This window comes from Bos mutus, chromosome X, assembly GCF_027580195.1.
Source record: "Bos mutus isolate GX-2022 chromosome X, NWIPB_WYAK_1.1, whole genome shotgun sequence".
Taxonomy (NCBI): Eukaryota; Metazoa; Chordata; class Mammalia; order Artiodactyla; family Bovidae; genus Bos; species Bos mutus.
In genome coordinates this window covers 70144084-70161788 of record NC_091646.1, presented here as the reverse complement: position 1 = coordinate 70161788, position 17705 = coordinate 70144084, and the positions used below count along the sequence as shown (strand labels likewise).

The 17705-nt window shown below is 41.0% G+C and overlaps 1 protein-coding gene and 1 pseudogene across 2 annotated transcripts in view; one reads left to right on the top strand and one right to left on the bottom strand.

The window, feature by feature from the left end:
* Positions 1 to 1186: 1186 nt before the first annotated feature.
* On the bottom strand, positions 1187 to 6317 carry LOC102271267 (suppressor of cytokine signaling 6-like; annotated as a pseudogene).
* Positions 6152 to 17705, top strand: part of OGT (O-linked N-acetylglucosamine (GlcNAc) transferase) — a 41154-nt gene continuing 29600 nt past the window's right edge. The window contains exons 1-3 of one of the 2 annotated variants that reach the window (XM_005900811.3): positions 6152 to 6417; positions 9837 to 9987; positions 10857 to 11100. In XM_005900811.3, the coding sequence (XP_005900873.1) occupies positions 6381 to 6417; positions 9837 to 9987; positions 10857 to 11100 (432 nt within the window). In that variant the 5' untranslated portion in view covers positions 6152 to 6380. Of the gene's footprint in view, positions 6418 to 9806; positions 9988 to 10856; positions 11101 to 17705 lie in introns of both variants that reach the window. The other variant, XM_005900810.3, reaches the window with a different exon arrangement.

The following is a 17705-nucleotide window of genomic DNA, read 5'->3' as shown; positions in this document are numbered from 1 at the left end:
GACTTCCATATATCTCATATGGTTTAATATTTTTCTTACACAGTGCTTCAGAATTTCCACACTTTTTTCCACTAGAGTCTTTGGTGGGAGCAGAGGTCAAATCTAGCACATTTTACTAGTGACTACATTAAGGAGAAATATAAATCCAACTGCAAAACAATGTTTTCTTTTTATCTAAGTCAATTCCAATCCTAATGTAAACTTCAATATTGCAAGAGAATCTGCCAATCCATTTATGCAAATTAGTGGTACAATCAAGTTCTACCAAGAAAATGTTGACTAAACTGAAGAAATTGAGATAAAGCGTTCACCAGAGGAAAGTACAGATGTAAAAAATTGCTATCATAGGAATCTAAATTCATGTAATATTTATTTAATAATAGTTCTAGTTCCATAGGCCTTTATATGTTATGTCAATTTGTATCAGTGTTTATAAAGACAGAAAAGGCAACAATTTCTAAATTGGCAGGCTACATTTCTTCAAGATTTTTAAATGCAAGGCCATTTTTATAAAATATAGAAATTATTGGATGAAAATGAAGGCAACAGAAAAACTGAACTTTTCACAACCAAAAAATTAGCACAACCTTAAAAACAATCTAGAAAAAAATTGTCATAAAAGATAAATTGCAGATCTTCATTTTATTACCCAATCTATGTCAATTCACAATTCTAAATCTTTCTACAGTATAAGATTAAAGATCTTTTTTAGTGTATATGTAAATTCTACATTTTATCACATGGGTATGTTTCTTCAACGCTATCTTTTGAAAACAGGCCACTTAAATAGACCACAATTTTTATTCTAAAAATTTCTTTCAGCTTAACTTCAGGTTGCACACCGGTGAAATGTGTTCTCAATGCATAAAAATCACAATGAATAGCAGCAAAGGACTTGGAGGGGCATAGATTAAAGAGAATCTGATAATTTACATTGTCATTGTTTTGCATATGATAGAAGACAACTCACACTTCTCAAACCTTTTGGTTCTTTTTAAAGAACCAAAAATAAACTCAAGACATGTTGGCAATACTTCCTCACCCCTAAACAAATTGGCTATTCTTTTCACTTTAATCTTGAACAGGTATGGCAGAGAAAGATTTTGATAGTAATGTAAGTTTATAAACTATAGTCCAGTTTCATTTCTGGAACCCAAAGTGCAAGATGGAGGGTTCTCCTAATCTTTCAATAATCCTTCATTTTGTTTGGCAAAAGCAGTTTTTAAAATAAATCTATTCTGATATGCTGACATATAACAAAACAGCACAAAGAATGCACTTGCAGGAATCTTGATACTGATTGGTCAGTCTGACAGGGTAAACTGCATATCCAGGTAACGGAGACCTTGAATAACAAAAAGCTCTATTTTCCCAGTCTCTGGCTGAATGTTTAATTAGATCAGCAAATTGTCCATCCACATCTGGTTGTTCATAAAAGCAAAACCTAACATTTGAGCGCTCAATTCTAGTGTAAAGTGTTTTACTATGGAAGTGAAAGCTGGAGCTTAAAAGATAACGGTCATCAGAACTAGCTGGAGCAAGAAAAGAACCATCTGGCATTTTTGCTCGATTTCCTTCCTTCTCCCAGCATGTGATTGGTCCCCAGCACTATCCTTATTTCGCAAGTTTTTTCAACTCCTTTGTAAAGCTTGTCACAACCATAAGACCACTACTTTCCATTGAGTCATAACTCTTGCAACCACAGGAGCAGAGTCAGGATCAAAATTCATATGATAGCACACATGCTTTCAGACACATGGACATCTGTGCTGGTAAGTCCACCGATGTTCATTTGGATTTGATTATTCTGTAATGGTGAGTGTGGAGGGACATCATCATGACTCACTCTTGGGCTTTGCAACATGACACCTGTGGTGTCAATGAACAAGCTATACACAGACGGATCCACAAAGTTCTCTAGGGCAACAACTAGGTCCTCCTCTTCCGGATTTTCATTTTGGGAGAAAGAGTTCTCTCTGGGTTGAGAAGGAACTGCAGAAACTTACATGGGAGAAGTATCCAGACAATAGCTAGGCAATCCTTCCAAATCATACATTACCTCATTTCTAGGCACAGAATATCAAACGCAGTATTTTTTTAAATAATTTGTTTATTTATTTTTGGTTGTGCTGGGTTTTCATTGCTGCCGAGAGGGCTTTCTCTAGTCGTGGCAAGTAGGGACTGCAGGGTAAGGGAGTCAGAGAAGGTGAGGTTCGGAAAAAGAACAAGAGCGGCACTTTACAGGAACAGATCACTTTTAATGAGGCGAGAAGGGACAGTAGTCAGATTAGTGAGCTGCTGCACTAACCCAAGAAAAGAGTAAGTATGTATAGGCATATATGTGGAAATCTACTGTCTTAAGGGGGCCTGTTCTTCTCCAAGGTTGTTCGGATTAGTTCTCTCTTAAACAGCTGGGGCAAGGAATTTGGAGATACGCCAGAGGCTGGGACGGGCTGGGAGCTGGGCAGCTTAATCAACCTTAATGTCCATTTTTTTCTTCAGGTGAGAGAGTTCTTTGTTTTGCATAGAATGGTGGGGAAGCCGGGAGGGTATTTTGAGCCGTGTCACTTTCCTTCAAGGACTACCCTCCATTGTGGTGCCCTAGGTTCTCATTGCTTCTCTAGTTGAGGAGCACAGGGCTCTAGGTGCATCCGCTCAGTTGTTCGGAGGCAAGTGAAATCTTCCCAGGTCAGGGATCAAACCTGTGTCCCCTGCACTGGCAGGCAAATTCCTAGCCCCTGTACCAGGAGGGAAGTCCCAAGCGCAGCCTTGAGGCATAAGTCCAATAACTACAGGTTCGTGTTCATTGAGGGAAGATGCAAATCTCCATTCTGAGATTCTGAACTCTTCGATTATTTTGTTCTCAGCATACAGTTTCAGTCTGAAGACTGAAAATATTTTCAGACATCATTCTGTGTTGGATCTGGATTGGAAGAATGAACCAAGACTTTGAATCTTACTTCCTCCATTTTGATACAGGCCTCCTCAGAGTTTGCCGGTCAAGAGGCTAAGGGGTAGGACTATAGTGATGATTGCTAAGGGAAGTGGACCTTATTGATCTTTCAGAAGTCACATCTTTAAAAACTACTGGTGCTGAGGAGAGGAAACCGCATCCTCATCTGGCAGAGCTCCCAGAGGATGTGATCCTCTTGCCTTTTTGCTTTTGTTCTGCAGAAAGCCGCCTTTTTAAGGTACCCATTAGGCTTTCACTCTTTGATCTATTTTGTTCTACCTTTTTCATCTTCCCTGTTGCTATCCCAGCTGGCCATGTCTTTACCATAGCAGCTACCAAATAAGGAATCATGTTTTCCAAACTCACTGGCTAGTGATGGTTGCTGTGCTACCATGAAATCAGTTTCATCCTTTTATTCAGGTTCAACGATTTCCGGAAAGTTTTAAAACAAATTTTCTTCGTTATGACTGGTTAGCTAATCCGGGAGGTGGAGGCCAATCTCTCTCTGGAACAGTATCCACAAACATCTGATGAACCTGCGGTGGTACATCTGTGTATTCTTACAGCTTCATTGAACCGTTTGGTGGCGGTGGCCAGAGCGTGTCTCAGGCTCCCTCACTGATTGCTGGCGCAACTGCTGCGAAATATGTGTTTGTTTCAAGCCGCTAAATTGGTGGTAATTTGCAAGACAGTAACAGAAAACTAATACACCATTAGCGGTGTTATTAGGGTGGCAAAGTTTGGGATTGCGGTGGAAGAAGCATCTGGTTTGTTTTAGATGATTCTGAATTTTGAATTGCTATCCATAAAAGGGAGAAAACATAACAAAACACTAAACAGAAATCGGTGTGAAAGAGAACACACAAAAGCACCCCCTTCAACGCCTAGGTCAGGCCTTCTTGGTCACCCTTCTCCAGCCTGAAGTGACTGTTCCCTCCTCAGATATTTACAGACACTGATGTATTTTATCACCTTTATAATGCTCTTCTTTTTTATGCTCTAGAGGCTGTCTGTGTCTAACTAACTGGGTTTCAATTTCCTTGAGGGCAAAGATCTTCTCTTGTTGATTTTTCCATCTCCCACAGTGCCTTGCACAGACTCTAGTAAATGTTACTTGATTGGCCAAAGAAGATGGTTTTATCTGATAAGTCCTTCAAACTAAACCCTCCAGGTGCTTCTCCTGGAAAGCACCTGGAGGGGGTTCTTGAGATTCCAACGGGGGGGGGGGCAGGCGGTGTTTCCTTATTGATTCACAGTGAGCCCCACCACCCAGCTTTCCCCAGAAGCATCCCTTGACTCCTCTCTCAGGAGAAGGAAACTTAGATACAAGTATGGATGGGCCAAATAGCTGGCCCAGCTGGCAACATAACCTGGCATTGAAGAAGAATTTTACTTAATTAGCTAAGCACCCTCTAATCAGGAAGGCCTAAACATCTGCCAGTGGAATTTGAGAAGTCTGTTATAAAAGTTGAAAAGCTGATTTTATTCACCACAGATCAAACACTTGTACTGAGGGCTGGGGCACCAGGGGGGAGTCGGGAGTCGGGGGAAGGTTTTACCAGTTAAATCAAATTAAGAGAAGAAGCTGGTACCCAATTTCCAGGAGAGTTTGTGTAGTGAACTTTTTCACTGCACCTGACTTTTAATTATGGATATAATAGAAGAAACTATCAATATTAACATTTCTTCTGCACTCATATCCATAATTAACAGTATGTGAACTGTCTCAAAGAAATTAAAGCAAAATTTGAGGACCTAAGTTTTTTAAAAAAATAAGTGTGGTCAGATGACTAGGTAGTAGAAACATTTTGAATAAACTCACGGATTTGTTGTCTTAGATCAAGGACTATTTTTTTTGGAAATAAAAAGGCTCTGAGAGACCCAGCATCTTGCCTTCATTGGTTTGTAATTTCTTGCTAATGTGGCAAGCTACTTTAATCCTTTCTGGAACAAGGGATGCAATATAAATTAATACCAATGTGACAAAACGTCTGAACAGTGGACTTGAAACTGCAGGAGGATCATAAAGAACTGATTTGTTCAAGGAAGCAGAGCAGTTTAGTCTCTATTTAGATGTGTGGTTTAGGTAGATGGCAAATGAATCAATTTATCATTGTTGAGCTGCCTTAAGTTAAATGGTATTACTGATTGTAATAATTTGCAAAGCAATGTGGTGGAAATGAAGTCAACTCGGAAGGGTCATGGATTTCGAAGAATATGAATCTTTAACATTTTTATGGCTGTTGCCTTTGTAGTGCAAACTGTCAGCATGTCCCTGAGTTGTGAAGCATTTGCCATAATACTGTGGGCAAAATTATCGTGAATAGCAAGAGGATTTGGAACTTTCGGGCTATATGGCCAAAATCTGAGATGCTTGGGTTCATTTGGCCCTGAGAAACTCAATCCTTTTAATCAAAGCGCTTAAACCAATGGCTGGAATCAGAACTAAGACGTGTTCAAATTGGAACTCTCCACTGTTTTGAATTCTAGCCTTTGAAATATAACCATTTAAATTTACTTGCTCAGAATTGATTCATCATCTTGCAACTATACGAATGAAGTTGATGAAACTTGTATACCCCTTTTGCATTCCTATTAAAATTATGCTCTTTGCTAGGTAGTAGACTATACCACGGAGAAGGCAATAGCAACCCACTCCAGTACTCTTGCCTGGAAAATCCCATGGACGGAGGAGCCTGGTGGGCTGCAGTCCACGGGGTCCCTGGGAGTCGGACACGACTGAGCTACTTGACTTTCACTTTTCATTTTCACGCATTGGAGAAGGAAATGGCAAGCCACTCCAGTGTTCTTGCCTGGAGAATCCCAGGGACGGGGGAGCCTGGTGGGCTGCCGTCTATGGGGTCACACGGAGTCGGACACGACTGAAGCGGTTAGCAGCAGCAGCAGCAGACTATATCACTGGCAAAATTATCATTCAAGTGTACAGTTTCTTTTAAACCATCCGCTTCGCTAGTAAAAAAAAAAACTTGGTCGCTCCTGTCCCAGACAGTGCCCTAACAGCCAGTCGGGCTGACACGGCTGCTCGCATGCGCTCTCGACATAATCGTGTTTGTCGCAATGGGCCCTGCGCGGAAGGTTACATAGGAGCGATTGACTTTGATTATAGTCATTTTGTTGGTAGCACTGGTTACCGCGCAACTTCCGCGCTGGTACTTGATTGTAACAGAAAGTAGTTCCGGTCCGTGTTGTTTCGGCCGAGGAGCCGTCGCCGCCATTTCAAGACCGTGAGAGGTAGATGGCCAACCAGAGTTCTAGGGTTCGAAGGCTGTAACTGTTGCTGCTGCTTAAGCCTGCCAAAGCACTGGTAGGGCTGCTGCCTTCGTGCTACTACCTCTAGAAACATTGCCAGTAGTGGCGGCTGCAGGATTCAATCACCCACTTCTTGCACTCGCTCTAGAAGCTCCAGATGGCGTCTTCCGTGGGCAACGTGGCCGACAGCACAGGTACCGGTGTCTGTTCTACTTTGGCAGACGCCCCCTTGGGGTCTCGCGCCGTCCTTTGCCTCTCATCACTCCCTCCCCTCTGGCCATCCCCATTGCATCAGTGGCATCGCTAAGCTTTTCGGCGTCTAGCGGCATCTGATCTGGGTTTTCTGCTGTCGTCCGTTCCTAAAACATTTTCTTTCGCTTGCTTGCTTTTTGCTTCCTTTCTTGCTTTGTAATCCTATACATTTTCTAGCCTTCTGTCTCTCGGGACCCTTCTACACCTGCGCGCTTAGACTGTCTCAGAATGGACTGCATTGGAATCCCTGCCCTTCTCGCTGCCTTTCATTCTCCTCCGCAGTCGTTTTCTCCCCAGTTCAGCTCACCGCTCCCTTCTCTTACCCTTCCACCCCGCTCCCCTTAGCCCGATTTGGTGGTCCTCTGTCAATCGAGGGCGGAGGTGCCGTTCCAGTGTAATCGTATCCTCACTTTGCATCACCCCCAAGGACGAGCGCAAGCTCCTGGGTGCGCTCCGAGTCACCTCTCCAACGGGGGATTTTGAGCAGCACCGCGCCTGGCAGCGCCTGTGTGCTGTGCCTTGGGTTGAGCGGTCCCGGTTTCGATTGGAAATTTCCAGGGGTTCTTTTTGCCATCGCCCAATTCCACTCGCTGCCCCCAGCCTGGATTTCCCACCCTGTCCTCCTCCCTCCGCTCCCGCGGGGAGCCACACCCTTTCCTTCTCGAGGTTGCCAGCCCTGCGGTCCGTTTCCTACCCTCGGGGAGAAACCACTCTAGTGCAGGGGCTTCGGCGTTGACCACCCTGCCCGCCAGATTCTCGCTTTGTGTTACTTTGTCCTTGTATTCCTCCGCCGCCGTCTCTGGGTCTTCCATCCCCATTCTTTAGCCCGGTATTTCTTTATTCATAGAGGGTATATTTTTTTGAGTTTTCATCCCTGCTTGAAGAGTTTGTAAAGCAACTGGAGTGTAGCTGCACAAGTGCAAGGCGGTTGCCCTTTTAGACAATTAGTCTGAGAGCATTTAGTACTAAAAATAAGAAAACTCCAAATTATAGGAGTGTCCTTCAGCTGCCTTTCCGTATTGAGGCTATTTGGGGCGGGAGGGAGGGGGGGATTGGGCTGCGGTTCTAAGGTTTCCCACGAGGTTATTTTTTTGTTGGTTTCTCAGTTGAGATGTCAAGGGTTTTATTGTTCTTGGACATTGTGCACTAAGAGATGAATCTTCAATTGTATCTTATATTTTGACTGTAGGTAGTGAGATTGGTAGTGTTCCCCTCTCGCTCAGGGATTTTTTTTTTTTTAAAGATTTAAGAGTCTGTCCTAGATTCTCTTGTTCTAGCTTGCCCTTTTCTTTATTTTTTGGCCGCACCATGCGGCTTGCGGGATCTTAGTTCCCTGGACCAGGCATGGAACCTGTGCTCCCTGCATTGGGAGCGCAGAGTCTTAACCGCTGGACTACCAATGAAGTCCCTGCTTGCCCTTTTCTGCCTGTTATTTTATTTGAGAAAGTTGTCATTTCTAGTGTTAAAATAGCAGATAGGCGGCTTTTGAAAAGTTGATAAAGTATGGGTTAAAAATAAAAAGCAAGGAAGGGAGTTCTAGAGACTTGTTTAAAATGTGATTTTCTAGTTCCTGTAAGAGGTATAGTGAATAGTGAGGTCGCTCAGTCAGTCGTGTCCGACTCTTTGCGACCCCATGGACTGTAGCCTATCAGGTAGCCTCCGTCCATGGTATTTTCCAGGCAAGAGTGCTGGAGTGGACTGCCTTTTCCTTCTCCAGGGGATCTTCCCGACCCAGGAATCGAACTCTGGTGTCCCTCATTGCAGGCAGACGCTTTACCGTCTGAGCCACCAGGGAAGCCCCAAAATAAATGGAACCGATTTGACCAGGAGCAGAGTGAGCTGGGGAACAATAGCAGTCTGGAATTCTCCAGGCCAGAATACTGGAGTGGGTAGCCTTTCCCTTCCCCAGGGGATCTTCCCAACCCAGGGATCGAACCCAGGTTCCCCACATTGCAGGCGGATTCTTTACCAGCTGAGCCACAAGGGAAGCCCATAAGAGGTATAACAGTCCACAAATGTGGATGCAGGTCTCTCTGCTCTTCACGTTAGTGGTCAGCTAGCTGTGCCTTGTTAGGAAATTTACTTTGCTTTCCTGAGTATACAGTTCATTTGCCAGGTCTAATGAGTGAGGGTCTGGGCTCAATATGAGCTTCTCACTTGGACCTTGGTAGAATTTAAGTATTTAATTTGTAGAAAGTTTCTTACTCTGTCTCGTGAAAGTACTGTGGTCAAATTCCCAAATAATGTATCATTGTTTAAGTATTTACACTTGAGACTTAGGCAGCTTGTTGTTGTTTTCCATCTTTGGGCTTTAGCTGTATATTCTTTATCTTTTTGTATCTGAACAAAGTTACACACAACAAAGTGCATTCATTTATTATTAATTTAGTTGCACTTTATCAGATGGTTTTATATTTTAGCATTTCCCCATTCTTTAAAAAATTCATTGCAGTTGTAGGTAATTGCTTAGTTTATACAGGGTTGTTCGCAATGTTTTAGTCCCTTTAGTCAGTATCAGAGCTCTTTGGAAAATGCTAGTGTTAAACCAGCGTGGGTGGGATTTAGCTAATTTGGTCTCAGTGTGAGTTTGGAATGGTACAGGAAGAATATAATACAATCTTGGGTTTTGATTTAAAATGTTTGACCGCTTTAAATATTTTGGCTCTTGACAGATGAATTCATCTTGTTTATCAGCTGTTTTAAAAATAGCACCTTGACTTTTAGTTTTTTCTCCTTATGCCTGTTTCTAGTGTCACCCTTTAAATAATTTAAAAATTAAGCTGTGAAATAATACAAAAGCATGAATATAATTTAAAGAGTTAACCACACATCTGGTGTCCCCACCCAGCTTAAGAGGTAGATTGTTACCAGTACCCCCCCTCCCCACCAAATCCAACCTAAAACATGGGACAAAGTATTAAGTTTCCCAGGAGGTTATTCTGACATTATTACATCTATGTGACCTCGCAAATCACATGTTTTATATTTCGTTTCTCTATGTTAACTGAAGTATAAGGAATAATGTTTAGTAGTGAATCTTTAGATGCTACATCTGATTTGTAATTTAAAATACCAAGTATTTTTGGTCATAAAATATAATCTCATTTGCAAATAAATATTTCTGTCTAGGTGGGGAATTCTAAAAATGCCAATTCTGCACCTGCTGTTAACTTGGGGGTATCGATAATGTGCAGAACATTCTAGTGCTTTACATAGTTTCAAGCGTTTTCATCTTTAAGTTTAATATACCATATTTTTACATTTTTTTGTTTGCATTTCTAACTTTTTGTTTTCCCCCCTCCTTCCCTCAAATGTTTTGATGATTCTCCAGAACCAACGAAACGTATGCTTTCCTTCCAAGGGTTAGCTGAGTTGGCACATCGTGAATATCAGGCAGGAGATTTTGAGGCAGCTGAGAGACACTGCATGCAGCTCTGGAGACAAGAGCCAGACAATACTGGTGTGCTTTTATTACTTTCATCTATACACTTCCAGTGTCGAAGGCTGGACAGGTAGGAGATGTGGGGGTGATGCTGGTGATTGCTGCCTCTGAGTGCTGAGCTTGAAAAATGTTACTTAAATATCTGAACTTGAAATTTTTCCAGTTCTGGGTTTCACCTGGAGCCACCAACGCACATCTGCTCTCTTGCCCACTTGTGATAGGCCCAGCTGCCAGTTTTCCTCCCTTCTTTTGTGGTGGTGGTTGTATTATTGGTATAACTAGGGACCTTTTCTAGATTTTTCCACCTACGTCGGCTGCTTTTTTAGAACTCTTTTTCAGGTAATAAATTATTCTTAGTCTACATCTGAGCATCCAGTCTCACCTTTGTAAGATGTGTCACCTTGAGGGACAGAAGTGTTCAGAGATAATAGTGTATACGTTGTGGTAGGAGGCGCATATGTAGTTCAAGTTGCAAATGCCATCATTAAATCATTATGATGTACTACTTTTAGCTAATCAGTTGAATTAATCAAAAGGGAAGAATCTGTGTTCTTGGCCTTTTAATAAATTGTCACTGGCTTATTTAGACATTTAAAGATATGCATCATTGAATCTTATCAGCAAATGGAAAATGAGACTCATGCACATAGCATTTTCATTCTTGATCTTATTGATCATTGTTTATAATGAGGCAGTTTGGTAATGAGACTAGTTAAGAATTTTATCTCTTAAGAAAAAAGTGTTCCGATTTGAACTCCAAATGCCTCCACGTCTGAAAAACTTTGATTTCCACAATTTTTCCTTCTATGAGCTAGTTAAAAGATAATATATTATTATATAATGAGCAATACACAGGATCTTCAAAAACTGTTGCATAAGGGCCATACCTTCTTTCTGTAACATGCATACCCATGCATCAACACTTTTCCCCTTTTCCAGATCTGCCCACTTTAGTACTCTGGCAATTAAACAGAACCCCCTTCTGGCAGAAGCCTATTCAAATTTGGGGAATGTGTACAAGGAAAGAGGGCAGTTGCAGGAAGCAATTGAGCATTACCGGCATGCATTGCGTCTCAAACCAGATTTCATCGATGGTTATATTAACCTGGCAGCTGCTTTGGTAGCAGCAGGCGACATGGAAGGGGCAGTACAAGCTTACGTCTCTGCTCTTCAGTACAATCCTGTAAGTATAATTTTAATGGTTATTATTTTCCTTTCACAAAAACCTAGAAAGAAACATAGTTTGATACTTTAGACACTAAAATAGGTTTTTTTGCGTGGAATAAAGTCAAGAGTTTGGAAATGTTTAGTTTACTTAAAATGATGAAATTGCTTTGACTCAGAGCTGCGTTGTTGTCTTTAAAAAATTCATTTTATCTAGCAAGTTATTAGCGTAAAAATTACCTTACTGCAAGAGAGTCTTACATCTATTTTTAGAATGCCTGTAAAAGTACAGAACACATGATATTGTTTCTTTAGGCTCTTTTGATTAAATTTGGATACTTTCTGCTATAATGTATTCAACAGGTAATTGACTTTCAAGAAATAGTGGTAGCAGGGCCTTAATCTGTAATATAGACTAGTTAAAATGAGATGTCAATATATGGATCCATAACATGAAAACTAGGCTGCAAATTTTTTCCCTCAATATCCTATTCTCTCTTCTTTCAACATAATCAGAAGTGGTAAAATAGAGGTACTAGTATGCACACAAGGCTTTTGATTAGTTCTTAAAATTTTTTTTTATCTAAATTGCAGATGTTTTCTGGGAAGCAAGTGAGGCCCAGTTGGCGGACACGTTCAGTGTGTTAGGGTCTCTGAAAGGTACACAGAAAAAGTAAGACTTGCCCTTAGAACTTTTGATGTAGTTAAGGAAATAAGATAGATATAAATTTAAGAGGAAAGTGATAGAGAGATTATAGGAATCCAGAAAAAAATTTAGGAATATGTTTCTAAGCTATGTCCTCAACTTTTAGCTTTGCAGCAACCCAGGAAGTGGTAAATAGTTAGCTATTATGGCTACCATTTATTTAAAGTCTACTGTATGCTCAGACTGCGAGTCAGACATTGGTCTTTCTTAATGCTCACAATGATCTTTCAAAGTAGATGGTATTCCAATTTTATCACTTAAAAGTAATGGAGGGGTTATGTAACTTGGGAGCAAACAGAATGATGAAGTGGATATTGAAACCTGAGTCTGAATATCTTGAAAACAAACATTGAAGAGAGAAGACAGACAAGATAAAAAGGGGAAGAGGTGCTCAGAGGGCACTCATTCCTCAAGATAGCCCTTGAGCACAGTGTGAAAACCATTCTGCTGCTGCTGCTGCTGCTAAGTCGCTTCAGTCGTGTCCAACTTCATGCGACCCCATAGACGGCAGCCCACCAGGCTCCCCCGTCCCTGGGATTCTCCAGGCAAGAACACTGGAGTGGCTTGCCATTTCCTTCTCCAATGCATGAAAGTGAAAGTTGAAAGTGAAGTCGCTCAGTCATGTCCAACTCTTAGCGACCCCGTGGACTGCAGCCTACCAGGCTCCTCCGTCCATAGGATTTTCCAGGCAAGAGTACTGGAGTGGGGTGCCATTGCCTTCTCTGAAAACCATTCTGCTATCCCTTAATCCTTATTTTACAGGTAGGAGACTGAAGCTTAATTTAGTAGTTTATGCAAAGATCTGAAATCACTTTTTATCAGGACATCTATTAACAGTTTTTGTTTTTTTTTTTGAGTGTAAAATTTTAAACTTTATTGTTTTTTGTATGAATACAATGTATCCTTGGAGGTAGCTGATACTAGTTTCTTAGGTATCCTTTCAGAGATACTCAATGGATATATATGTAAATTTAAAGGACTTCTTGTAATTTTTATTGCAGTACTATCTAGCTAGTTATAGAAAGTTTTAGGTACCCCTGTATGTGCTGCTGCTGGGGCTTGGACCTTGTTCTTGCGAAGGTTCAGGGCTCACTTGTGCGTCTAATTGTGATAGTAAGTTCTTTCCCTTTATTAATTAGGTTGGTCCCATCCTTCACTTGTTGATTGCATACACATTCATTTGTGTCCTCTTACCTAGCCGTGGGCCCAAACGTCTTGAACTCTGATCCCCTTTGCTCAGGTTTCATGTGTGGCAGAGCAGTCATTGCTGCTGACAGTATACCAAACTGCAGGAGTATGATGAGAAAGGAAAACTAAAGTGGGAGACGGAACCATGCATTTCAGTATCTAACCTGTTAACAGAAAGCTTATCATTGTGCCCTACCAAAGAAGTAAGATAATATGAAAATAAGTCATGGGACTACCCTTGAAGGTATTGAACAGCTGTGCATTCCCTGGTTTTGTTTCTACTAGTGAAAGGTGCTGCTTTATTTCTCTGTCTTTACCAATGAGAATGAGAAAGAGATTGTGCCTACTGCCTTGATTTCATCTAAATATAAGTGATCATGCTTTAATTCATTTAAGGGTATCTTGTCTTAACTAGGTTTAAGAGCTTCCCAATGCACTCTAGGCATGCTCAGTTGTGTCCGACTCTGTGATACTGTGAACAGCCTGGAGGCCACTCAGGCTCCTCTGCCCATGGGATTTTCCAGGCAAGAATACTGGAGTGGGTTACCATTTCCTCCTCGAGGGGAATCTTCCCAACCTAGGGATCGACCCTGCATCTCCTGTGTCTCTTGCATTGGCAGGCAGATTCTTTACCACTGTGCCACCTGGGAAGCTCCTAACTAGATTAAAGCTTACTGTCAAATGTCTTTGTCAATTCAGGACTGACAGAGAAACTTGAGTCTGTTCCTAAATTGTGCTTCTATGGCAGTGCATTGCTGGCCTGAATCAGAGTTGTAGTTGGCCTTCTATGAGAAATAGTTAAACTCAGGTTATTTTGGTTTTGCTGTAGTGAAAAAGTAAAATGTTTTGGTGGTGGTCTTGGCAATGTGTTTTTTCTTTTTCATTTGTCTCTTTAGGTGAATGGTATGTCAATTTGGAAGTTATTTTCTGACTTGGTTATAGAAATTACTTTTAAGACATAGAGCTGTTTCATATTTTTACATTCTGAATTGGCTTCCATTATGTTGGATGATTTAATAATTTCACTAAAATTTTAGTCCATCGTATTTGAATGTGCTATTGCAGCTGGTAATCTTCACATGATGACTCACAGAGTTGCTCATACTTGACAGTCCCTTTTATGAATTATGTATAAAATGTTCTTTGTAAAATGGCTGTAACCCTGAGTTGCTATAAGGAGCCCTGTTTCTGATTCTGTAGGTTGTACTTCTGTTTTGATTGTGGATGCATAGCACTGAGATCTGCTGGCATCCTGACCATCAAGTGTTATTGTCTTTTGTTATTTGTTACTGTTGCAAGCCTCACTCATACAGCTAAACTGTAGAAAAACTTATGCAGTCATCCCTTGGTATCCATGAGGGATTGGTTCCAGAATCTGTGGGTGCTCAAGCCCTTTGTGTATACCTTACCACTTATATAAAGTGGTGTAGTATAGTTGGCTCTTCATGTCCATGGCTTCCTCACCTGAAGATGTGGAGGGTTGATTGTATTTCTGTCTCCCTCTGCTTTGCCTTTTTTTAAGTTTGCTGTGCATATGTCACATTTAAATATTTGAGTACTTATTGTATGTACAATACTTTGTTAGGAATTGGGGAGATGTGTTGAGGGGGGTTGTGGATTATAGCATGAGCAGGACCTGACCCATAAAGGAAAAAAGTTGTAAGCTCCTCAGATGATTATTATTAGAGTATTAATCATGAAGTTTCCTCGAGTGGATGCTTATAACCTAAGCATTCTGTAGGAAGGTAAATAGCAAGTAGACTTCCTTGTCTGAAGTGGTGAGTCAAGTAGTAACAAGAAGTAAGCGTAGTAAAGGAGAGTCAATTGGAAGATTTAGAAAGAATAGAGAGGCTGAGGAGTTTGAATTTAATTTGAGAGGCAATTGAGAACTACTGTAGGCTTTTATCCGGAGAAGGCAATGGCACCCCACTCCAGTACTCTTGCCTGGAAAATCCCATGGATGGAGGAGCCTGGTGGGCTGCAGTCCATGGGGTCGCAGAGAGTTGGACACGACTGAGCTACTTCACTTTGACTTTTCACTTTCATGCACTGGAGAAGGAAATGGCAAGCCACTCCAGTGTTCTTGCCTGGAGAATCCCAGGGACAGGGGAGCCTGGTAGGCTGCCGTCTATGGGGTCGCACAGAGTCGGACATGACTGAAGCGACTTAGCAGCAGCAGCAGTAAGCTTTTATCAACCTGATTTTATTTCCCATCTACATAGATGTTGCGTGTTGGGGGTGGGAGGCTCTAGGAGGATAGGTGGGAAATAGATGCTATCTTAGGAAGGGTTGTTGTACAGGAAATTCTTACTCATTTCCATCTTACCTTTATTCATACTATTTTCCCTTGTCTACAGTGCCCTCCTCTTTTGTCTGTTAAAACCCTATTCTTCCTTTAAGGCCCAGCTTTTAATTTCTCCTTTGAGTTTATTTACTACTCTAAAATTCTTTACAGTTATGTGGCTGGTTAATATGTATGGGTTTAGTGTTGCATGGGTTTAGTGTTGCATGAACAAAAGTTTACTTTAAGAAACATACCAGATTAACCATCATTAGCATTTGTATCTACTTTGTGTTTAAAAATCAGTTGGTAATTCTGAAACACTGTAGAATAGATAAAAATTATTTTGTGATCATAACTCTTTGTTGAACTAGACTATTTTTGCAGCATTCCCTGTAATCAGAAATACTTTTAAAAGTTTAAAACTAGAAGCAGCAGAAAAGTAGCTTGTAAAATTTATCCAAGTAGAGTGAAGGGTAGACTGTCTTGGGGAAATAAAAGTAAAACTCAGAGCAAGGGCTTCCCTGGTGGCTCAGTGGTCAAGAATCTGCCTGCTAATGCAGGAGACACGAGTTCAGTCCCTGATTTGGGACGATCCCACATGCTGAGGAGCAACTAAAGCCCGTGCACCACACCTATTGAGCCTGTGCTCTAGAGCCTGGCAGCTGCAACTACTGAGCCCACGTGAGGCAACTGCTGAAGCCCGTGCACCTTAGAGCCTGTGCTGCACAACAAGAGAAGTCACTGCAATGAGAAGCGCATGCGCCGCAACTAGAGAGTAGCCCGTTCTTCGCAACTAGAGAAAAACCCGTGCTGCAATGAAGACCCAGCACGGCCAAAAATACATAAAATTAAAAAAAAGCATTGTTTTACATGGGAAAAAATATGTATGTGTTTGTCTTTCCACATAGATTGTAGGCCCTTTGAAGATAAGGATTCTATATATTTCCCCACAGTTTCAGGCATATTGTTGAATTGAATAAAGGTTTGCATAAAAGATATTAAGTTGGTGCAAAAGTGTGGTTTTTCCATTGTTGAAATTTGCTGTTTGATATTGGAATACATTCTAAATAAATGTGGTTATGTTATATACATCATTTTAATGCACATTTCTTGCATTAATTTTTTTTTGCTAATGACTTGTTAGGTTGGTGAAAAAGTAATTGTGGTTTCAGACCACGGTTTTAAATCATAACTAGGCTCAAACACATTTTTATTAATCAAAATAAGAACAATTATAATCAACACATTTTTGCTAACGAGAAATATGTTTATTCCTGTAGCATAAAAATCCATGCTTTGGGCTTCAGCGAACTCTTGGAAAGCATTTTCTGCATTTTGCTGGTCATGGAAGCATTCTTCCCTGCAAAAAGTTGTCAAGATGCTTGAAGTGGTAGTCAGTTGGTGAGAGGTCAGGTGAATATAGCAGGTGAGGCAAAAGTTTGTAGCCCAGTTCGTTCAACTTTTGAAGCATTGGTTGTGCGATTTGTGGTTGAGCGTGGTTGTGGAGAAGAATTGGGGCCTTTTTGTTCACCAGTGCTGGCTGCAGGCATTGCAGTTTTCAGTACATCTCATCGATTTGCTGAGCATACTTCTCAGATGTAATGGTTTTGCCAGGATTCAGAAGGCTGTAGTGGTTCAGATGGGCAGCAGACCACCAAACAGTGACCATGACCTTTTCTGGTGCAAGTTTCGCTTTGGGAAGTGCTTTGGAGCTGCTTCTCGGTCCAGCCACTGATCTGGTTATTTCCGGTTGTCATATAAATTCCACTTTTCAGCACACGTTGCAATCTGATTGAGAAATGGTTTGTTGTAGTTGCATAGAATAAGAGAAGACAGCACTAAAAAATGATGATTTTTTCAGTCAACTCATGAGGGACCCACTTAATTGAGCCTTTTCACCTTTCCAATTTGCTTCAAATGCCAAACAACCGTAGAATGGTCGACATTGAGTTCTTCAGCAACTTCCTCGTGTGGTTATAAGAGGATCAGTTTTGATGGTGGTTCTCAGTTGGTCATTGTCAGTTTCCAATTGTCGACCACTGTGCTCCTCCTCTTCAAGGCTCTTGTCTCCTTTGCAAAACTTCTTGAACAACTACTGCTCTGTACATTCGTTAGGTGATCCTGGGCCAAACGCATTGTTGATGTAGTGAGTTGTCTCTTCTTTATGATCCATTTTGTAGTTGAGTAAGAAAATTGCTTGAATTTGCTTTTTGTCTAACATCATTTCCTTAGTCTAAAATAAATAAAAAATACACAGCAAGTAATAAGTTATTAGCAAAAAACATAAATCAGGAAACACATTAAAATGATGTGTAACAAAAAAAATGATGTATAACATAACCAGATTTAAGAATGTATTCCAATATTGAATAGCGAAGTTCAACAATGCAAAGCCACAGTTACTTTTGCACCAATCTAATACTTACTGTTTATTTAATATTTATAT